General features: G+C 41.9%; 1 protein-coding gene across 10 annotated transcripts in view; it reads right to left on the reverse strand.

The window, feature by feature from the left end:
- The window catches only part of LOC136019894 (protocadherin alpha-C2-like), a 181,157-nt gene that overhangs the window by 58,994 nt on the left and 97,098 nt on the right, over positions 1–25,065 (reverse strand). For 2 of the 10 annotated variants that reach the window (XM_065690510.1, XM_065690509.1), the window contains exon 1: positions 18,371–21,525. The exons of the other annotated variants lie outside the window; for them this stretch is intronic. In XM_065690510.1, coding sequence (XP_065546582.1) covers positions 18,371–21,235 — 2,865 coding nt within the window. In that variant the 5' untranslated portion in view covers positions 21,236–21,525. Of the gene's footprint in view, positions 1–18,370; positions 21,526–25,065 lie in introns of those variants that run through there. 10 annotated transcript variants of the gene reach the window in all.

Consider the following 25,065-nt stretch of genomic DNA (forward strand, 5'->3'; position numbering starts at 1 on the left):
GACCATTGTCAGCAGTAAATGAGAACATATGAGCTGTGATAGGCAGTGTCCCTTGTCTTCTGCATTGACACAAGTGATCCTGCTCATCAGTAAACATCAGGCACATACTTGTGAATATGTGAATATGAGCAGATACTTGTGAATATGTGCATGTGAGAGAGTAAAATCTGTAAAAGAATGAGTGGCAGTAGAAACTAGAGATTTTGCAGAAGAAAATCACTTTTCCCTTCCACAGGATTTTGCATTCAGTTCTGTTATACTAATTTCCTACATGACAATTCCAGAATGTTCTGTGTGAGACAGTATTTGTGAACAAGGTCAGATCCGGAGAGCATAAGGTCTCAGTCAGAAGGATGAAACATAGCAATATCCAGAAGATGCTGGGAGGAACCAATTAAAAACAAAACCAGACAACACTACATGGAAATGCCCAGAGAAGAACAAGAAACAACTTCTGCAACCCAGAGAGACTTTAAGAAAGGGTTGAGGACACAGCTGTATTAACTTTTTGCTTCAGGTCCACTTTCCCCCCTATATACGGACATCAGCACCAGCTTCTGCATCTTTCTTTATGGTTCTTCACTACCTCTGGCACCTGCTGCTGCTATTGCTACTGGAGACCAGGATCAGTTCTAGGTAGTAGCTGGGGGGTGCTGCAAGGAGTAAAGCAGGAGGGAGACAAGATGGAACCAGTCAGCAGCATCTTTCAAATCACTACCTGGATGGGGACAGAAGCAGAGAATGAGGCAGCGGTGAACAGAGCTTAGAAAATACAAGAATTGTAACATCACACATGGTATTAAAACAGGATTTGGCATCATGGCATGAAAGTGATCCTGTGTTGCACAGGCTGACAGGCACACCTCTGGGTGAAACAGTGGGCAAGTTATTAAGAAGATGACAGAAAGCCTCTGACCACATCTGCCCAATTCTGGGCCTTTATGCCCAGCTTCAGCACTACTGAGATAGCTCTGTTCAGATTCACAGATGCAACAAGTTCTCCCTGATTTACAGTACACAAGAGCTTCTGAGAGCACTTGGAAGGGGAAGTAAAGAAAAGTGGAAATGCAATGCATGTGGTGGGGCAGATTTTGACCAGAAGCCTAAGAAGCAATGGCTCTCATGCAGTAAGAAGAAGGGGGGGGGGGGGGGGTGTGGGAATAGTTACCTAGAGCTGAGTTAGGGCTTTTGATAATGGGACAAAAGCGAAATGGTGACACCAGCAGCTTGCCATAAAAGCAAGAAGTCAAGAGACTTGGGTTCTGTCCAGTGTTACATCAAGGGCTTCATAATTTTTGGCAAGTGTCTTAATTGGTTCCTAAAATGTCAGCAATATCTGGGCTGAAATGGCAACTGCAAGGTTTAAAGCACTTCAGTAAAGGATAATTGAATATTCTCAAGGAAGAAGATACATATACATATGTATAATTTATTATTTGTAATGCGTGCTGAAGGGAGAGAACCGCTTGGCTTTTTTTAAGTGTACATTAAGCAAATCTGTTTTCAAACTTATCTTCAGAATTCTTAGAACCTCAGCAACACAAAATATTTATGCTTTGAATTCAGTAAGAGTTCAATATTTCTTTCCTTAAACATGAGAGTTCTTACTGAATATGTCAGAGTGGTTGACCTAACACAATATTCTTTTAAAAGTTAGACTGTATCTGATGCTTAGCATTAGTTAGTACTATGGTATTAATGCAGATTCACCTTATGCATTTTGCATGGATCATACACGTATCAAACTTACTCTTCAGTACTAAAGGAATCCCACATTGTATTTACCTGTTCCTGCAACAACGCACAATGGTTCTGTGATACAGAGGGGCCAGATAGCCTGCCTGGTCCTCAGCTGCTCTTCAGAAGGGCACAGAACTCCCCCAGGTCATATCTGTCAACTTTACAGTGATACATCTGTTATCCCTGGTATACCTCAAACGACCCTGCACTTCTAGCTTTTAAGAACTCAGCTGAGTTCGGTGTATTTCTTCTATCCTTGAACAGAGAAACCACAGCAGGACATGTTAGACGAGTGATAAGCAGTGATGATGATGATATCAAATGTACCCACTGAAATCAATCCTCATTCCTTGTACCAATCAAAACATTGTCTTCCACAACCAGACAGATTTGCAATAGCTCAGCATGATTCTCCTCATTTAACGTTCTTTTTAAACTCTCTTGTTTGGAGACAGATTTCAGTATTCAGCATCTGCAATAAAAAATATTACTGGCTACATGGCTAGGAGAAAGTTAAAATAGTACTCAGCAGCAGCACTGGTGTTCCTCCTGTGTTTCTTTATCACACAACAGTAGCTGAAGGCACTAAGTTTATTAGAGACCTTCAAGTCCAGTCCACTGAGAAGAAGGCTGTACCTCCCCAAGAACATTACCACAGTGGTCAGGAGAGGCATTTTTGTGGAAACAGAGTAATTCTCCAGCCAACAAACTCAAGGTTCATGAGATCAAAAAAGGCAGCCTGGTTCTGTGTCCTGGAAAGGATGCAGGGGGCTGAATCTGGTCCCTCTCTCAGGAGCTGATACATTTTAAATCAAATTACAATCTGAAAATATTTCTAGGAGTAAAAACCAGATCTCAAGAGAAGGTGAGGAAAGAGGGACAAGCACTGGGGAGAACAGAATGAAAGCAGAAAGAGCCAGAAAAAGGTTTGGAAAGACAGGAAGGCACAACCCACTCAGTATTCCTGTTCTTTGGGTATTTGGTCCTCCAGCCATGAACACCATAGCTATCTTCCTGCTGTACATCCACTGGGAGCAATATTGACGTTGTATTTTCACAAAAGACTTTCAGTTCTTTTTAGTCCTTCATTCAAGAATTCTGGCACATAAACCCACCCAGAATGGGAACTCTGCCAAATGTCAATACTGCTCACTTACTTCCTGGGGTTTATACTGCTACAATACAAAAGCCTTTACAGTTTTCGGTCTCACTAGAACCCATTTGAAACAAAGCATCTCACTTCAGGGAGAAGTATTAAAAGAAAGGAGCTATTACATTTCTGAGCTATCACACCTTTTACCATCTTCCGTTGTAATATGCCTGTTTAATTACTATAGCATTACATCATGTAACGACATAGTTAAGCTGTTTATTCTCCTCCTAGATACTTCTGGTTTGTTCACTTCTCTATTCCTAGTTTCTTACACCCCTTTAGTACGTCTTTAGTGATACTGTGAAATTAGTCCCCATATGAAGCTTCATATGGCCTATTTGTTCAAGAAGTAATGTTGCATTTTCTACTGATGAACCTCCACTATGTGGCAACTGCCCCTCCAGACTTACAGGCCTCTACTCTAAAGTTTTGAGCCGAATTTCTTCTTAAAACAAATTTTTAAAAAAGTCCTTGTCTAGCCAAAAAGACATATCCAGTCATTGGAAGACACAAATAGAGGGCAACGGTGTAGTTAATGCTCAGTTAATCTAATTAAGTACTCCTTACACCACTGTCCTCCATTTGCATATCATAAGAACTGGATTTTTGGTGAGCAACTGATCTAAAATTCAAGCACTGGAACACAAGACTGGAGGAGAAGGTTGGTCCTTTCAACACTATCTCCTGAGACACCACTTTGCACAACAACTTTCCTACTGAAATCAGTCTTAAAAGCTTGTAGGTGTTGAGCCCCAGCGGAAGGCTCTAATTACTATGATCTTTCTTCTCTTACCAGTGTACATACAGCATGGCTACTTATGGCCATTTGTAGTTAAGAAGCACTGCCTTTTTTCAAAAATAGCTAAAGGAGTTTTTCCAAGACAATAAAACACTACTTGCTAAACATCCCAAGCCCTTCTACTCTGTTCTCATTTGACAGACACTTCTTTCCTCAGTCACATGCGACACTTTGGAACATCTTTTACAATTTCTGTCTGTCCTATTTGAATACAGGTAGCAAAACCCAGCATTTGCCATTCCTCATACCATGTTGTCAATACTCCCCTAGAGCCACTATAACTATCTTGACTATTGAAGCCTCTGATATGTTTTCTTACTGATGGAGACACCTGGCCAGTTTGAGTCACGCTGTAGTCCATGTGTTTTCCTCCTCAGCCACAACTCATTTACAGAACCTCAACCTGTATTAAAATAAACTATTTTAATGCTACCCCAAAATTTTGTTAAGTGATATCAGGACCTCTCCTGCTTAACTGCTGGAACCCAGCCCAATGTCCTGGGAAACAGATCTCTGTGTGGGCTGAGAGATGCAGCTGCTGCTCTTCCATTTGCAGGTTCAACCAATAGCAAAGCTGAGCATATAGCCCAGGTACAGGTAGATACCCACACATACACTGACAGCTGGTCACACAAACTGCTGCCTTCAACACCACCTACATACAGGACTCCCATAAGACAAGCACAGACAGTGAAGTCTCTCTCTATTTGTCCGGCAGAGACAGGTCGCTTGTGAAAGCGCACACACATACACACACCACTCTCAATTCACAGCTTTCTGGGATGGCACATTCACAGATCCCTCAAGTACTGCTACAGCCCCTTGAACCAGTGCTGCTAGGACCTCAGGTTTACCTCCTTACCAGTTGCAAAGGCCCAGTTTGCCTGCAGTTTCTTGATAACCCATCAGTTAATGGGATTGATTAGATTTGTTTCTGTTATTACCTTTGTTATTCTGATTGGTCAGGTTTTATATGTATATATGCTTGCTTTTCACCTTTGCCTTATCATCTCAATCTGGCAAGGTCCTTAGTAACATAATCATACTGGAAAAAAACAAGTATTTTATACTCCAGATCTCTTTACCAATTAGAGTTACTGACCAGATCTGTTCTTATCACTACCTCCCTTATTTGTCCATCAGGTTTGTTTCTGTATGTTCTTGTTATGGTTCCTTTGACCAGATACCTTTAAAGGAGCAGACATTTCACTTGAATCCTCCAGACTGTGTACTCCTTCCTCTATGACATACCAGCCTTCCCCTTTAGCAACTGCATCTTTTGCATTTCTGTACTGAACAAACCATACTTGTTCTATAGTGGACTTTCATAAGGATCTACTTCAGAAAAATCCCCCTGGGTAGTTTTTCCTCTAGTATAAGTCCCTGGAACTGAAAGTCAGTTGTTTATTTCTCTGTTAACCATCATCATCTCTAGCTTCTCCAACATTTTCCCATGTGGCACTTGATAATGTTCTTCACTGATGTCCAAACAAACAGCCCTTCTTCTAAAGTTCACATTACTATAATCAGATAATGAAATCTTCATAAAGCCTCCTTCCTGCCACTCCATAAGATGACTACATATATACATATATATGTAACCCAACAACAGCTCTTCAAATACACACACTACTTTTGACTTGATGAAACTTTTAATGTAACTTGTTATTGAATTTGGATTCTTATGCATCAATTTTACTTTTTTTCCCACCTGTCCCACATCTTTCTTTCCTCCCTCCAGCAGTTTCTTTGTTGGCATCTCCAAGTCACCTCCCAGCTTTCCCTCTGCCTACTGCCAGTTCTCATCTATCTTCTCTGAAACCCAGAATATACACCAACACTTAGCTTATATTTAGTACTTCACTTTGGAACGTCTCAAAGTACTTCACAAAGGAGCAGTCAGCACAACTGACATAAATTTACAGTTGGAAAATAACTCACAACAGCAAAAGGACATGTCAAGACCATGCGGAAGAAACAAGAATAGATCTCTTCTGTCTCCACAGCCCAGTTCAGTGCTCTGCTCATGGAAGAGCACTTAGTCTCCACCTGTGCAATGCATTTCTACACCTTCTGCACTGAAATTAGGGACTCTTCCCTTCCCTGCATTATGTTCCTTGCTGGGCATTGGGCTTTTGTTTTTGCTTTCAGTCCTCCTTTTCTGAGCACCAGCCCCAGACACAACTTTTGTCTGGGTCACAACCATACAACTACAATTAAAGGAAGGTCCTGTCAGCTCTTGGCTGAAGCAGGGCTCAATGCTGGCAAGACTTGGAGCTGAGCTTTCCAGCCTTTGCAAGTATCTGCAAGTATCTGCAAGTATCTACAAATATCTACAGGTACCGTGAACAAGAATTTCTCAAAAGCTTGTAACTCAGCCAGCCTAAACAGATCTTAATGGCTATCAAACATGACATAAAGCCCACTTCATAACAAATATCAAGTCCTTTTCCCCAAATACACTTCAGCAAGACTTTTAAAGGAAAGATCAGACACATTTTTATTATAGGCAGAAAGAATATTTTACACTACCCTCAGTCTGAGGAATGACCAAACTGTCCATGTTCAGTGGAATTTGTCTAACTGGCAACCCCCTTAGTCACATACACCACCACCCTGAAAGACTAGACTCAGACCGGTTTTATAGTAAGCAGGGGGATGAACACAGCCTGAAACATTGAAATGTTTTCATTCAGTCAATAATGGATAGAGCTGGGAATATATAAGTTCATAGCTCTGAGATAACCAATTCCAATCGCATTCAAAAGGAGGAATTTGAAAGTTGCTCACACTGCTAGGATCTCCCTCCATCTGTGACCGAGGTGACAGTTCAGGCAGCACATTACCCTATCCTTTGTTTAAAGCAACATACCATCCCCCATATAAGCAATATAGAAGCAAATTCAGTTTGAACACAAGATGCTACTATATACAGTAATATATATGACATACTGTCTGGTTTCTCTCTCTGTATTTTGAAAAAAAAAAAAACAAAACCCCACAAAACTATTCCTTTCAGAACAATTAATAACATCATGCATTTTTAATGTAATAAGCGACCCAACACTATTTATAATAGCAACTAAAAAGCATCTTTCAGGCAGAATGCTTTATATATAAAATTCTCACAGCTTGATTGGAAGCAAAACAGCCTTGAGCATTAGCAGAAGCCAAATATACACTTGGAACAGTCTAAGCATCAAGGCTGATAAAAAGGATAGTTCTTTGTGGAGGCGGCTGGAAGCCCTTGGAATAGAGATAAAATATATTATGAGATAATCTCCATTTGTTTGGAATTTTTAATGTGTTTTAAATGGTCACAAGTTATGGAGATTTTCCAGAGTGCACATGAAAAAGGCAATGCCATGACTATGATTTATCTAGAGTGAAGGGGGGGGGGGGGGGGGGGGCTGGCTTTTGTTTGTATTTTGTTTGTATTTTTTTTGCTCAAATGAGAAAAAAATGTGGCAATATTTTCCAGGGAAAAAAAACAACCAACCAACAAGCCACACACAGCAAAACCATAGCTCTTGCAACTCCTTTCATTCTGCTACTTCTATTCTAACATCACATCTATTCTACAGAATCAGTAGGAGGGAATAAGGACATTTAAGGGTATTTTTGGCTATTTCAATGGTTTGGGCTGCTATTGCATGAATCCAAAACTCCCCAAAATCCCCCAAGTCCAGAAGCAAGTGCTATCTCATTAAACAAATGACCATCTCTCCCTGCTCTACTGACAGAATAGCACCAAAAGTAGTCCTGAAAATCTGCAAGTTGTCTGATCTTGAATACAGTGTAAAAGTTAAATTTCTCCATGGGCCTTACAATAGTCTAATCTCAGGTAAAAGTCCCTTAGGAGGGGGGGGCAATAAGGCTGTGAAGTGGGGTGAAATATGCTTACATGTTTGTTCCTTCCCCCATGTATCATTTGTACTACTGACCACAAAATTGTTAAAAACATAGTGAATTAATAAATTCTGATAAAATTTACTTTAATCTTGACTGTAAACAGGTAAGTAAGCATTCAAAAGGTTATTTACAAAGGAAAATTATGGATGGCATTATCATATTGTATTTTAAAGGAGAGATTTGTGAATTATTCCAGAAAAACTCCTTGCTATCTAACAGAAGGGAAAAGGAATGAAAACTCCTTGCAGGACTTCAGTGTGGAAGGATCACTGCAGTTGCCACCTTCACAGGCAGTTAGCTCTCAGGTGGTATCAGTGATACAGCATTATGTCTAGGCTCATTTTGAAGTATTAACAATGATTCCCAGTAAACTGAATTTTCCATTAAATGAGAATGAACCTTTATCCAAGTGCACTAGACAAATAAAACCAAACAACACTTCTGTTCTTTTATTCTTTTATTTAACTGATATTTTTCATCTGTCAGGAACATCTACTCCATTAATTTGTCTGATTCTTTAACGATTTCTTTCAAATCAAATATGTAGCAGATTAAATTATTCAGTATGTATCATATATGAAACCTGACATTTCCTTTAATCAACTTTCTGATGAAAGTCATTTGCTTCTGTCGAACAGTGAATGAGACTACAACAATTGTGTATAATCCTTTCATTAAATTTGCTGGAGGACTAGAGTTACCAACAGGTTCAAGACAAAGTAACAAAACCTGGGAATTTCACAGCAGAAAGAGTAAGATCTCCTTGCAAAAGGTAATATATGAGCTACAGATTCTTACACAGTACACCACAAACTAATAGCTGCAAAGCTGATTCCCACTGAATCATGACACTACAACCATGAATTATCTCCCCTCTTCCCTGTTTACAGCTCTCCTAGGACCCTGAGTGCACATAACCAGCGAGGTGTTTTCACTCTGCCACCAGGCTCATCATTTATACAGTACTGTTTTACATAGGACTCTCATTTTATACAGGGAGAGAGAGAGAAGAAAATAAAAGATTTCTATAGCTGAGGATAAAGGCAGGTCTTCCTGTGGAAGATGAATTATTAGCATAAATGCTTTCTAGAAAAGGAAAATAGCTGTTCTATTGCAGAAAAAGATTCCTTCAGAAAAGAACTCAAGACTATAATTAAAAGTGCAAAGCTGGTTTCAGATGCCAAAATTTTCCCCAAAGCTATGTATGTGTGGTTTCTCATGCTTGTGTGGCAAAGCAGAGCTTCCTAAACTTGTGTTACTTGGGTAGGGTCATCACTGTAGTTACAGCTGGAGACAGCATTAAGATCCACAGCAGGGGATGCCACCAGCTGTGCATCTGGCAAGGAAGGAATAAAGATGTTTTGGCATAAATTTTGTATCTTTCACAGTGGGATTTGAGAATCTATTGGGAAATATACATTAGTTTCAGAACCCCTGTAAACACCTCAGTGTAGCTCTTGAAAACTGAATGAAGCATTTAGGTTTTGGAAAGATCGGAACAACTTTTAAACATTAACATTTGGCCACATTTCAAAGAATCACAAGTTAAAAAAAAATGTTGGAGAGGACCTCAGGAGGTCGCTATTTCAATCTCATACTCAAAGGAAGGAAGGTTAAACTGACAGGTGGATTAGGTTGCTCAGGGCCTATGTCCAGTCAAGCTCTGAGTACTTTAAAGAATGGAGATCCCAACACCTTTATGGCTCCTGTCCCTTGGTTGCAACTTTTCTTGCTACAATTTTTAACAGTTTCCTCTCCTTTTGTCACTGCAATGTCCCTTATTTAATGGAAAACTACTGCTAATTCCCCTGTCCAGGCTTTCAGGGTTTTATTTTGGGTTGGATTTTTTGTTGGGTTGGGTTTTTTGGGGGGATGGGGTGGTTGTTTTTTGGTTGGTTGTTTGGCTCGTTTGGTTTTTTTCCAATCAAGTTTAACACTGTCTGTTTTCCAAGCTTTCCAAGAACCTGAATGACATACATTGAAGAACATTGGCCCCATATCCTACATGATAATACAAGCAACACAAAACTTGGCGATGAACTATTAATTCATACGATGGTGACTTACAGCTCAAGGGCTCAATGGTTCAATTCAGACTTTATCCAAAACTATCTGGCTCCTCTTTGAGCAACTTGAATGAAGAGCAGCTTTTTCATGAAACATAACACTGCTATAGTAAAGAGCCTCACCACATTAAGAGCCACAGAATGATAATATTCTTCAGCGCAGATTTGTATTCTACAGCTAGGTTCTGACCACGATCAAACTGGCATCTTTCCATGCACTGCATTAGCACAGGTTAATTTTTCTTGTAGTGTTTCAGATAATGTTAGATGCATTAAGGAGATTGAATGCCTTGGTGAGAAGTATGACATTGTAAAAGAGAAGACAGGAACTTCCTAATTCCAATCCCTAGACAAATATGTAAGATTAAAACAAAGATGAAAGTGCAAATAGCAGTCCTAAACCAACAACCCAAAATCCTATGAAGGTATTCCAGCTGGCAACTCAGATTAGACAAGTCATTTGCTATGGTGATTTTATTTTGCCAGCCCAAGAATGATGAGAGAAGTTGCCAGTTTTATCTCCTCTGACTGGAAGGAAGAAATCGCTTCATTTTTCCACCAGGTTTCCTTCCTAACAATGTTATATTGAAAACAAATAGCATTAGATGTTATGTTCAGGGTACTCATGATCACTGAACAACAAAAAAACCACCACAAATCGAACAACAACAAACCAACAAAAACCAAACAAAGAAATAACCCACAAACAAAAAAAAAAAACCAAAGCACACAAAAAACACCAAACACACACACAAAAAAAGGCAACAAAAAACCCATAACACAACAACAAAAAAGTGGGGAACAAACACTTGAAGGAATAAAGGAACATATGTGGACAATAGAAATTATCTGGACTATGCTCCATGAGACTAGGATTCTACAAGTAAGAAAACTGAGTCAACCAGAAGGAAACAAATTCACACCATCATATTTTAATGATTCCTGAAATATTACAAATATTCTTATTAGGTAAACCTATTGGAGATTAATAGCAGACTGACACATAGAGCAGAATTACAATTATTCAAATAAATTTGACTACTCTTTTGTTTTCCTTTTTTAGGGACTGTGGATGTGAGGAGTACAGGAAGAATGGGTAACGCAAGCCAATTGGATTCTTGCTACAAATCCAAAAACATTGAAAAAAAAACACCCAAAACACACAAAAAAGCCCCAAACACCTCAGCCTGCACTGCTACAGGAGTTGTTAGTTTTTAACATATAAATTATTAAGTCAGTCCTGTGTCAGCACCTTTAGCATTCTTGTGCCCTCTGCAACATCCATGACCTTTCACAAGATTTAGTCACTGAACATTCAGCTCATCAATTACTTCAAGCACTGCTTTTACAGGAGTTTATCAGCATTCCTAAATTTCCCCTTTTTTACTAAAAAGAAAAACAGAAATCCTTGAGTTCTGCAGTTTTTAGGCCTAGCCAAATGCCAGATCTTCAGAGTTCCCGGTATCTCTGGTATCTTAAAACAAGTGAAAATGAAAAACAAAGAAAAGGTCTCCCTAAGCAAACACACAACTTAAAGTTTAGGTTGTTATTTTGGTTTTGGGGTTTTTTGGGGGGAGGAGATGTGAGGGGATGTTTCTGCCCCAAAAAGATTCCCTGAAGTACGTAAAAAAAAACCCTCACAAACTCTCAAAGTCTATGGAGTGTGATGTTTAAGACAGAAATTCCTTGGCACCACAGATCTTATGGATAGATCATCCTCTCACAGAGTACCGACTTGCTAAAAACTGCCCTAACAGCTATCTAAAATAAACTCTGAAGACAAATAGCAAACAGCTATGTAGCTCAAAAGATGAAGAGACCGTTCGGCTGTAAAACTTCCTTGCTCAGCATCTGTGCTCTACAAGGTAATTGGAAAAGGTTGAGGAACAACTGCACAGAACTTTCTGAACTAGCTGCCCCAGCTTTTCTGAACGAACATTGTAAACTTTGATTTTTGCAGACCAGCCATGCAAAGATGCTTGACGAGGCAGCTGGTACAGAACAAGAAAGAAACCAAAAGCCACTAGATGTGGTGTCAAGACCCATCAGGCTGGGACAAGCCCAGGGAGAGATGGAAGAACTAACAGATCAAAATACAAAAGCAATTCCTTTGGAGAAGAAAGAAACCAAAGAACAAAAATGTGTTAATTTTCCTTAGAAAGACTGCTCAAAGACTAGAGACTACAGACCTCTGCCTTATTTCTTATTGTATCTTCTTTATCTGATATTTAATTTCCACTTGCCATATTTGTCAATTTTGCTTTTATTTTCCAAACGCCTCTGTTAGCATCAAATCTTTGAGCTGTTGCCCTGCCCTTTTCTTTGCCTTACAAAACTCAACTGAATATCTTAATTCCCATTATCATTCCCTTTTCAGTTCTGGTGTTGGACTTTGTTGCTATTCTTTTGATTAATTGTGATTTTAAACAGTCCTCAGCAAGGTACACTCTGGGCAAATTTCCTTTTGTTACACTGAAACAAGTCAGCTGTAATCCCCAAAATACATAGCATGAGTGCAGTTATATGGTGCCATACTAAAAGTCCAGCACCCTCTCTCCAACAGGACACAGAGAATGCACAGGTCAATAGTACAAAAATATGGCACACACTTGACCAGTCATCCCCTCAAGACAGCATTCCATCTTATGACAATAAACCTATATTTTCCTCTATTTTCAATGTCTTGAGTGTGATGTTAACTATGTGACAAATTACTCTGAGAGAACAGAAATTGCTGTCACCAAGGCAAAACTAAACTTCTGGGAGTTTAGCACCCTCAAATCCCCACTACCTGATTTCCATGACAGATTCCTAAAAGAACTGACAAAAAAAAGCATAGGATTGAGGAAAGTTTGACTTGTTTTTAAAGATAAACTAGTCAAGACTGGAGTAGAATAATCAGATTGGAGAAGAGCAACTGCAGTGCCAGTAATTTAGACTGGTAAAATCCAATCTATGTGACCACAAGCCCACTAAACTGCCTGTTTAGATAAAAAAAATTGCAGGAAGGAATACATAAGAAATGAAGGTACACTGTAAAGGAGGGAAAATTCTCATAGATTTATCAAAGACAACTATTTGCTGGTCTTCAATTCTTTTCACTGAAAACACAAGCTGAAATTCATCTCATCTATTCTGATTTCAGTATAACACTCAACACAGTGCTATATTGAAAAATTTAACCATGGCACAAAAAGTTGGTCTACTGTAATAACAGCTGGGGAAGACAACCATATGACATCACTCACTGCTGGAACAACTTGACACTTGTCACAGAAATGGATGATGTCCGATTACCCAAAGTACAGACTCCCATAAGCTACTACTTATATTACCTGGATTCAGTTATTTAGAAATTGTGTCTCTAGTCTCAGCAGTGTTTTTAGACTGTCTAAACTCTCATATCTAACTAAGCTGAACAGGATCAGTCTCAGCAGTGTTTTTAGACTGTCTAAACTCTCATATCTAACTAAGCTGAACAGGATCAGTTTCCCTCAGCAGGCGGCTATGACTTTTTAACATCTAAGTTTCAAACATAGAGGATGGGTGAAAGGGTAGGTGAAGTTAGGTAGAACCACCACATTGGGAACCAACCTTCCCCCATCCACCTCTACCTCAAAAGAGTTTAGCAATAATACTTACATGACTGATCAATGTATTGCAACTATGGAGAAAGTAACTGCCATTCCAAGAAGCATTCTCTATCCCCTGGGCTGGGAAGTATTCCTATCACTGTGCAGGAAGCTCTTTGTCTGAAACGTTATATATAATTCTGGTAGCATTTTTGTAATAAATGCATATTCACAAAGAACATGTGCAGAGAAAGGATATTAGCCTGATCAGACAAGTGTAGAAGTGCCTGTAGAAAAAAAGACTGAAAGAGATTGACTTGTTTAGCTTAGTCAAATAAAGCCCAAGAAAAGATGTGGTTGCTCTCTAAACTATGAAGAAAGCAAGCTCTAAAGAGGGAAAGAACTCCTAAAAGGACATTGCTGGCACAAGAACAAATGTCTACAAATACACAGCAAATGTCAGAAGAAGGTTTCAAAGCCTTAGAGGAATAACTTTCCAATATGAACAATGGGCAGAACCTAATGAATTTTGTAATTAAAATTGATATTTTTACAAAGAGAATTTGAATCTTTGAAGATTTAGGTTTAAATGGAGGCTGATATAAGAAAGAACCGGACTTTATCTAAACTGTGTTTTCCTGTTCTATGCTTTCATACAAGAATTACTACTCACATCTACTCTTCCTCAGACCAGATCACCATCCAATCTCATCCTACCCATCATTGCTTTAAGCATCTTCAAATACAGCCACATTACTCTCCACATTGCCTCAAGCCTTTTGTCTCAAGCTACTGCTCTGTCGCTCTCCCACTACCTCTAAAGATATTACTCCAAGGCAGCCATCAGATAAGCAAAGTTTCAGCCCAGGCATTTGTAGCTTTTCCTGAACACAGTGTTCTTCTGTTGAACGCTGGAGTTTCATCCTTCTTTGCAAAATGTAACTGGAGTGGTCAGAAAGAGGGAAATCTACAGCAGTTTCCCTTGCTGACTATATTTTAATCACTCCTACGATTTTCTTGGCCTGACCCCAAGAATAACTTCTGTAGCAAAGAAATCTGCCTACACAACAATTCTTACAATATGGACATAAGACTGATGGTCCTAATCAAGCTGTTACCAGCACAGACAGAAAAAAATGGGAAGGTGCTTCACCCTTACGTTTGGCTCTGTTAAGGAGCATCTCTCATCAGAACATGACACAGGGAGGGCTTACTCACATGGCTGGTCTTTACTTGTTCAAGTAAGCCACTGATGCTTAGCCTGCAACAGTTTAGCCTTGATTGCATGTCACAGTCTCAACACAAGCGCATCCATTTTTGTCACTTAAAAAGCATGCTGCATTGTGCAAAATTTTTCCACTACTATTACAATTTAGCAAGAAATACTCTCCATTGCTAGGTTTGTGTCTATTTTTGGATGTAACCTAAATATTGAATGTCAAGTCACAGAGAGGTCACTACATTCTGAATGTAGAAATATCTTGAAGGCTTTTTGTGTAGCACAATGGACAACACAAGCAAATGAAAGAACTGTAACAATCCATGGCCACATCATGACCCCATAAATACTCAGCACTACAACCCCAGAAATACTTGGTGAGCTACTGTTTACTTTAGTAACCCTACCAGTGTCTTTGTCTCTAATAAAGCATAGTAGCACAGCACTGTATCATGCTATTCACTTAGCTGTCACTTATAGCTACATTGCAGAAAGACATAGCAAAATACTGAGATACAATTACAGTTTACTATACTGCTATTATGGCCATACATAACTATTTTTAGCTCTACCCTAAATGGAAAATGTAAAAGCACAAAAGGGTCTCATGTGTCTGCATATGTAAAAATCATTCAAGCCTATCATTTAACATTAACAAAAGAATACCAAGAATAAAGAATAAATTTTGAAAATGCATTTAATTTCTGGAATTTCAATTAACTTTTAATATATGTATTTTTTTTTCTATCTTTCAGGTCATCTCTCCCCAGTTAAAAAAAATAAATAACAACAACCAAGGATTGTAGAATCATAAAATAGTTTGGATTGGAAAACACCTTAAGATCATCTAGTTCCAGTCCCCTGCCATGGAGAGGGAAACCTCACACTAGACCACATCACACGAGGCTCTGTCCAGCCTAGCCTTTAACACTGCCACAGATAGAGCACTTACCACTTCTTTTGGCAACCTGTTCCAGTGCCTCACCACCCTCACAGTAAAGAACTTCCATATTTAATTTCTTCTATAAGTGTAATTTTGGAGTAATTTTCATTGCCTTAAATTATAACTGTGGGGTTGCTCCCGGTGCCTTTTAAACATGTGATGCTTTCTATATGTTATATTTGTATTCTTAGGAAGCAATACAATGACCCCTGGCCAGAAGTTCCAAGGGTCACTCATTTGGAGTTAAAAATACAAACATGAGTCAGTCTAAAAGCACCTGAAGACAACATTTAGTCAACATCCCAACTTAAATTTCATTTTTTACTGAAATTCCTGTTAGTAAACACTGAAAAATTATAACTCTGATTTTAATATAAAATGAGTAAAAATACTCCAATGTCACTAATAAAGTGACAGTGATCTTTCTGCATAGCAATCATGTTTAAGTCCACAGGGATTTGGATGAAGGAATAATTTGTAAGAACAAGTGACAGTTCTCTTTCTCACCTCAGATGACTGGAAACCATTTTCCAAGCATCTCTAAATAATCATATTTTATTTTCAATCTTGGTGAACCTAAAGCATGTACAGACATGAGACTGCAAAAACTGCAGCTTTTGCCTACTCCTGATTATTTGAATAGTAATGCCATTTTAATGACTTGCAAATCTTGCTAGAAATATGCAGATGGTATATATACACATATATATAGGTGTGTGTTGATTTTCTAGTATACTAGCCATGGGAATCATCAGCATCAAATTAGTAATAACTGGCATCATTTTGTTTCTAAGGGAAGATGTATTTTTACAATCTCTGCCTCTGCTCCCCTTCTCAGCTCAATCCTTGCAGAGCCTTTGGGCTTTCCACATAAGTCACATCTTTGGTTACCCATATCTGCATATTAGGAGCTAAGGAAAGATGCCAACTGCCAAAGATGACATTTGGGATTTATTTTGCACATTACCAAAAGCTCCTAAAAAGGCGTCTTATATTTCAAGGGGAAAAATTCACCCATATGACCAAAATACAGCGCCATGTGAGAAGATATGTTTAGGGTGTTCTCATTACAGAAAGCAGGGATACTTTTGCATTTTAATTATTATTCAGTCCATCAATGTGTTGGTAGCCTGAGTTTCAAGATCTCACTCAATAGGAACACAAAAATTAATTGTGCCAGGCTTTTTGTTTATAAAGTTTTGCAGTTAGCTACTCCCGAGCCAAGGATACGCCCCCAAGACACTATCACGGTTCTTTGCAGGCACCTCCAGAGTTAAAAGATTGCCAAAAAGGTTTTTAACTTCTCATTACAAATACTCCAACTCAGCCTTTTTTCAGATCCTTGGAATAATCAATGATATTCCCAAAACTACACTAGTGCATTAGGTACAAATTCTTCTTTACATACTGCTAACTGCTATTTTCCTGAATGCTATAATTTCTCATTTGAAGACGCTGATGCTTCTGTTTCTTCAAGATTTAGTTATTCCACACAAATCCCTTTGCATAGCAAGATCCAGGATGTGCAACCCTCTGCCACTACAGAGAACAGAATATAAAACTGATTACGACTTTGATTAAACAGTAGGTAAGCCATTATGCATAAATCAAATCATAAATATTTGAGAAAAGATCTTTCCTTGTCAGTAGGATTTACGTGCAAAAAGTATTCACTCATTTTGTGAAGGAGAGGGGAAACAAACAAAACCAAAAACCCCAAACCCACAAACCTATTTTACACTGCCAACAGATAAATGAAAGAAAGGATGATAAATTAATTGCAGTTAAAAGCAAACAGGAACCTTTTCTTGAACTAGTGAAAGCTTAGTAAAAATCACTACTTGGAAATTTAAGAGTTATAAAAGGAAGTGCTGTATACTTGAGTATGCATTTGATTATCCAAAGAAGTTGCTGAACCTACCCTTACATCAGGGTTTGGAAAGAGGCTGGCCATTTACATGTATTTAAAGGTACAATAATGATTTCCAAAATAAAAACAAACATAATGGTTACAGGCTTAGGACAACTTCTAATAATTACAAACTAGAATACAAACAACTGTACAAAGCAGATTATACCACGTCTGTCTAAACATGGGTTCTTACATTTTCCTTAGAAACACTTGGAGTAGCTGTTACCAAAGAGTACTAGCGTGGACAGAGCCAACACTGATTAGTTGCTGTTACACACACCAACAAAATTTGACAATCTGCAGGCAAAATATCTTAAACCTTCACAACGATATAAAAACAACTCACAGCACTTATTACAAACACAGTTGGTGTTATTTTGCATATAAGAAAACTGAATCTTGGACAAGTGATGCATCGACACCCAAAAGATCAGACCTGCAGATATATCCCACCTTCTAGCCCTTATGCTGTTATCGAAGGAAGGTATTTTCTTTTAGATATACAAAACCTATGGATTGCTTGGAAAGGGAAATGAACACTACAAATTACATGTCCTAAAGAGGTGCTGGATATTGAATTCCTGCTATTCTACCATTGGGCACTGTAAACAGCATCCTGGCTCAGCAAACTACTCACTCTTCAATGAAAAAATATCAGGAATTACAGGCTCCATACAGTGTAGATCAGAAGAACACAAATTAGAAACTAGCATGGACTTTTATCATGCCCCTATATAGTTATCTGAAGACAATGGCTCAGCTTGCTAGATATGCAATTTTCACTTACATCTCCTTTACCTTCAGTTATGTCTGAAGGTCTTAAATGTTTGTGGGGGAAAAAGATCTCTTTTATCATCCCATGACCATATTTCACCCAAAGACATCTGGGCTTTAGGAAAATTATAAGAGGAACTGAAGCTTCTCTAGGTGCCATGAAATGACACTTGCTCTCCTACAAATACCCTTGTTATCTTCTTCTGCACTGACAGCAACCCAGTGTAGACACAAGGCCACATGCCTGGGAGGAAAAAAGATGAAAGGAAGAAGTACTTACCACAAGGACAGCACTCAACCCATCACTTTGGACCTTCTGCACTTGAATGCAGGGTCCCGGCACTTGTAACCTTGAACCTCCAGGAATGTTCCCAGCATCATCATTTGGGATGCTGCCATTACTAAGCCCAAGACCCACAGATGCCCTGTACAAGTAGGTATGAGTCAGTTTACCCACACCAGTGACCTCCAACACATCTGGTGGGAGATGGGAACTAGGAAGCATGCGTATGCTATAGCAATACTTTTCATACTCATCAGCTGGGCAGCAGCAGCCAGCACAGCAGCAAGTCCGGCAGTGGCACAACCGCACAATGGCAAGAAAGACGAGGAATGCCGCAAAGATGAAGGAGACGCAAGCAAGGGAAACAATCAAGTAGATGTTTGTAGCATTGAGCAGTTGTGGTGGCTCCCCATTGTCATCAAAATCTGGCAGTGCCTGGGGCAGGGTGTCAGCCAGCAGGATGCCCACAGTCACAGTAGAGGAGAGCGGTGGATCCCCATGATCCTGCACCACCACAACCACCTTGTGCTTGAGAAAGTCGGTGGAGCGCAAGGAGCGCGTGGTGCGCAGCTCACCAGAGTGTGGTGTCAAGTGGAACAGGGTGGAGTCAGAGGAGTGGGCAATGTGATAGGAAAGCCAGGCATTCTGCGCATTGTCTTCATCATCTGCCACCACTTTGGTCACCAGGTAGTCCTCATCAGCCAGGCGGGGCACAACTTCCACTGCTATTGAACCATTCTGGCTGGTGGGGTACAGGATGGCTGGGGCATTGTCATTCTGGTCTGAGATGTAAACATTCACAGTTATGGCAGTGCTCAAGGGTGGTGATCCATTGTCCTTGGCTTCCACTTGGAAACAAAAGCTCCTAAGCTGCTCAAAGTCAAAGGCACGTTTTGCATAGATGCTCCCATTGGCCAAACTCACAGACAAAAAGCTGGCCAGGGCATTGCCTGCAACTGTGGAATTCCTGAGTATGTAAGAGACTCGTCCATTCTCATCTATATCAGGGTCAGATGCTGAGACCTGGTAGAGAAAAGCACCAAGTGGATTGTTCTCCTCCACAAACACATCAAATGTGTCAGCACTGAAGACAGGGGGGTTATCATTCACATCAGAAATCTGCACCCAAAGTGTCTTCTGGGTGGTGATGGGTGGAGAGCCCAAGTCTGTGGCAGCGATGGTGATGTTGTACCCACTGATCAGCTCTCGATCCAGAAGCGCACTGGTGACCAGGCTGTAGTAATTTTCAAGAGAAGGCTTTAACTGGAAGGGAAGGTTATCAGAGATCCGGCAGGTTACTTTCCCATTCTCCCCAGGGTCCTTATCCAAAACACTCAGAAGAGCTATCACTGTGCCAGGAACAGCATCCTCAGGAATGGGATTGGAAAGGGATGTAACTGTTATCTCTGGACCATGATTGTTCACATCAGTGATCTCCACCAGCAGCTTAGCTGTGCTGGACATGCCAAATGCCCCATTATCCCTTGCCTCAATAAGCATCTCAAGGAGAGGTCTCTGAACAGCTAAAATGCCATTGACTATCACCTCCCCAGTGTGTGGATGAATTAAGAACATTTGCTGCAGATCAGCAGAAGTAGTATTGCTAAAGGAATACCTGATTTCTCCATTTGAACCTTCATCTAAGTCTGTGGCATGCACTTGTACTACCAAAGTGCCACTGGGGGAGTTTTCCAAGATACTCGCCCTGTAGACTGAGTGCTCAAATTCTGGTGCATTGTCATTGGTATCCAGCACTGTCACAATGACTGGGACATCACCAGACCTTGGAGGATTCCCACCATCTTTGGCTGTAAGGACAAGTCTGTGAATGGCTTGCTGCTCCCTGTCTAAGGCTTTCTTCAGCACCAATTCAGGATATTTACTCCCATCCCCGCGTGTCTGCATTTCCAAATGGAAATGTTCATCAGAGCTCAGCGTGTAATTCTGGACACTGTTGGTACCTTCATCAAGATCTTGAGCATTGGGGAGTGTAAACCGTGCCCCGGGTGACAGGAACTCAGGCACGTTTATATGATATTCACTTAAGGAAAAGCTGGGGGAGTTGTCATTTATGTCCAAGACTTTAAATTCCAACCTATAAAGCTCTAGAGGATTTTCTAACACGAGTTCGTAATTCAGAAGACAGGGAGACTTTAATTCACAAAGCTGCTCTCTATCTGTGGGCTCGTTAACAGTCAAAGCTCCCGTGCTGGTATTTATATTAAAATATTGCTTACTTGAACTGGCGATCATGCGAAATTTCCGAGGTAAAAGTGTAGCTGCATCTATTCCAAAGTCCTTTGCTATGTTCCCAACAAACACTCCACGTTCCGTTTCCTCAGCGATGGAATACACTACTTGCCCATTCGCGGTGCAGCAAATAAGGCAGAAGAGCATTAGATAGACCCGCATTCTTCCTCCCCGGCTCAGCTTCCCGCAGACCAGCTCAGCAGGAACATCATCCAGAATTTCAGCAAACACCCAAGTTCCCAGCGCAAAGTGAAGGGGCACCGGAGTACACCGACGGCAAGGCGAGAAGTTCGCTGCAAGCGCGGGAGGCTCCCCGGCTTCGCGGAGGCTCCGCGGCGGCTCCGCGGCTCCCACCCTCCCCAAGCCGCAGGTTACCGTGCGGTGAAAGGCGGCAGCTCCTCTCCGCTGCGCCCGCCGCTCGCTGCGCACGGCGCGGCAGCTCCGCGCGTCCGTTAGACGCCACCCAGAGGCCGCGGTGTCACCTGCGCCGCCGGGGGGTAGTCGGTCGAAGGGTGGGATGTCTGCGCTTCCCCCGCCGCCGCCGCTTCTCCCCCTCTTATTTGTTTCTTGCTTTTTAACGCCCCGACAGAGACCCGAGGAGGCTCCGCGCATGGATGCGTTTCCGTGAAGGAGAGATGCTCCCCCCGCGCCCTCCGCCCTTCCTTCCCTCTCGTCCTTGTGGGAGAGGCAGTGAGAGGGTGCGGAGCCGCATACTGCCAGCGCACCGCGGTGGAAGAGAAACGCGTATGAGAAGTGACAGGCGTCGGCTAAACACGGAGCAGAGCAGCACAGGCAGGCTCCGGCTGAGCACAGCGTTTCCCAGAGGGGTTTTAAGAGCACAATTCAAGGAGGCAGCTGGCTCTACCCCTGTGAAACTTTAAAATAAAAGAAAGCGAGGAGGGAAGGAGGAAAAAAAAAAAAAAAACCCAAAGGTTGGAATATATTAAAAATAAAAGGAAGATGAAAGTGGGAAAAAAGGAGAAAGCCTTTTTCCTCCTTCACCTTCTGGACAAAGTAAATTAAAACGGATTATTAGAGAGAGGGATGTCTCCTTCGACTCTCCCCAGTTGGATCACTCACAACCACACAGGAGCCCTCATCCAGCCCGCCAGAGCAGGATGGGGATGGCTCGGGTGGGCTGCTGCACTGGAATTACCCTTAAAGAAGTAAATATCGGTGCCATAGAGAAGTTGGATTTAGGAGATGCCCAGAACTGTGAGGAGAGATGATCTGATACCACACAGAGACAGCAGATAACAACTGGGAAAAAAAAAAAAAATCTGATCACTCTGCTCCCCTGACTTTTTGCACCATGGGCACTGTTTGTAACTGTGGCTGAGGAGATGCAGAAAGCATTTCCAAATATTCCCCTGGAAAACCTTCCTGCAATGACCTTCAGCAGCCGTTTACACAGATGGGCCTCAAGCCCTGACAACATCTGCAGTCTCCTCCACTTTCAGCTTCCTTCTGTGAGAGCTTGTTACCATGAGATCCTCATTGCTCAAAAGCAAGAGGCTATAAATGTGCGACAAGGACAAATCTTAACTCTTCTTGCATTCATTGTGCTTCTTTATGCAGCTGAGAATTTCCAGGCAAGTGAAAAAGTACATTTCAGTTATACATAGTATCTGGGCCTTTCAAAACAGGAGAGAATTTGGAGCACAGCCAGAAGCTGTACATTAAATAATAATACCAAAAAAATCAATACATCTGTTTACATCCTCACAACTCAGCAAAACCTCACAGTGAGGTTCCCATCCTGCCTGCACTGGAGTGGGCCGTGGTCAGTACCTGCAGATAGTATTACTTTTCCATTCTAGGCACCCCCGGCAGTACCCAAGTGTTGCATTTTACTTCAACTGTGTTGACGTTCCAACAGCTGTTAGAGCTACTGGAGCTAGGGGTGCACCCACCTTAATTCACACAGTGTAAATTTTTTCAGTGGACCATTGCATACAGTATACAATGTAAGTATTTACTACACACTGTTTACCTCAGTGGGTTTTTCCCCGATTGCTAACTGCAGAAATCCCCAGTTCCCACCTAATTACTATAAAATTGTCATCCAGACTCTCACTATCCCAAATTTGCCCCGAGCTCCTGTTCTGCCAACATACAATGCCTTCTACAACATATGAAAGAGTTGTTAGCTTTACTGCTTTTTAGTGATGCACAGACATAAACACCCTGAATCTATACAGTAACACCTATCAAGGCTACAGGAAAGACTGATGAATTTCCCTAAACATTGGCCTACAGCAAAGATAAATCTATCCCTCAGAAAGGCCAGGGCAGCTGGGTGTTGGTGACCAAAAGACACACACAGGTAAAACACACACAGCTTTTGCTCATCCTACTGTGACTGGGTTTGCAACAAAGAAATCCATTAATTCTAGGGCCAAGATCCTCCTGCTGAATACATAAACCCTCTCAAAGGCAGGTTTTCTATAAATCTTCATGCTGTAATAACAAGCTGTGGTTGTGCATACCATGACCTGAAATACCAGCAGCATTAGCAGAAACTGATTGATACACAATGGCCAAAATCAAAGTAATCACACATTTGCCTCTTCCCAAGATCTACTCACCTTCTGAGAAGCATCTGGCAGCCTACACCAAATCTGTCTTTAAATCATTACTACTCATTTAGCATCAAAATAACTTCTTCAGCTTTCTGCTACATCTAATTTTGTAGCGTTGCCTAATGCTTCTTTAGAGGGCTCTAAGGGAACATGCTATCCATTCTTTTTAAACGTTTGTAAACCTTACAAACTTGCTTTAATATTTGGGCATCCCTTGTCCTATTGTCTCCTTTTCTCCACTCTCACACTTACTTGGCCCTCCTTCCACCTAGCCTCTCTTCAGGCTCTCCAATCTCAAAGATCTCTCCATCTTAAGTCACCCTAATTACGTTATTTGCACACCAGTTGCATGAAACATCACCAATGGAAACACTTCCCTTAGTATTACAGCTGATACTGGTTAAAACGCCTCATCTTTGATGTCACTTTGCCTTAGTGTGCCACCTCCAAACCACTTCCTATCCTTCCCAGGGCTTGCCCCATTCTTAAACCTGGTTTGACCCGAGGAATTCAACGCTTGGCGATCCCAGGCACGGGCCGGAGCGCTGAGATCTCCCTCAACACCACACAAACCCTCCCATCCAGTTTCACGCTCAGAGAGCTTCCACCCCGCCCTTCCGCCCGACAGTGCTGCATTAACACCGCCCAAGAACCTCCCCACGCTCTTGCTCCCGCCCCGTCTTATATTTTCAGCCAGTCAATCCCTGTGATAATAAGACGTAGTAAGACGTCATGAGTCCGACCGTGCACAGTGTGCTTAAAACAATGGCAGCGAGCAGAAGGGACTGTTAAGCCAACAAAGGAGATGAGGGAAGGTGAGCAGAGTGAATAGTAAACCCGGGTTATCTCGGAGCTGCAGAGCATACGACTGCAGCACACGAAGGACCACGCGTGTTTGAAGGTGCCTTTTCCGCGGGTAGTACCGCGGAGGTGGTGCGGGAGCGGAGCCCTCGGCGGCGGTTTGTAGGACACGGCCCTCTCGGTACCGAGGCATAGGAATATCTCAGGGCGCCCACTGGTGCTGAAGTATGACACACAGCTCCAGCGGGAGACAGCCGGAGGGGCTGGATCCGCCCGCGGGAGCGACAGCGGCAGCAGCTGCCCACGGACCTACCGGAGATCCGCCTGGAGGAAGCAGGTGAAGAGCTCGTACTCTGACGGGAGCCCAGCAGTAAACAGGACCTGCCTGCGGACAGAGGAAAGCGGAGCTCCTCCTTGGACAAAGCCCAATTAGCCAACGCGGAGCCGCGGATGGAGGTGCAAGATCCCCACTACCGCCTTTCCACGGGAGCTCCCCCGAGCGAGGAGGAGCGCAGAGATGGGGGTACCCCAAGCAGCCCGAAACACCGCGCTCCTCCCTCCCGTGCTCCTCCCTCCCTGGCAGGGAGACCGCAGTGCCTCCCGTGGGAGCGGAGCAGCTCCGCTATTGCTCCCAAAGTTCTGCCGCCTCCCTCTCTCCACCTCCGGGGGGGCTGGCAGAGCGGGCAGCAATGTCAGGATACCCTTCAACAAGCCACAGGCGCTCGCAGCTCCTACGTAGGGACAGTGGGAGACAAGATGACTAAAAGGAACCCGGGAGAACAATCTCGTCTGCAGAGGGATTTCTGGATTTCAGCGAAGCCCAGGAAAATCCTCATTACCCACATCAAACCACAGAAATACGGACCCAGAACATGCTATTGAGCATGTCGCAGGCAAGAACTCGTCTCTTGAACGCGAGGACATACATCGGTCGATTTACACCCAGTGGCTTTGAGGAAGCTGCCGGGGGACACGCCAGCAGAGACAGCGGGCTCAGGGGACCAGACTCGCTCGCGCTACGGAGCAGCTCTGAGCCGAACACCCCGCGTCTCCAGCAGT

Source organism: Lathamus discolor, chromosome 10, assembly GCF_037157495.1.
Source record: "Lathamus discolor isolate bLatDis1 chromosome 10, bLatDis1.hap1, whole genome shotgun sequence".
Classification (NCBI taxonomy): domain Eukaryota; kingdom Metazoa; phylum Chordata; class Aves; order Psittaciformes; family Psittacidae; genus Lathamus; species Lathamus discolor.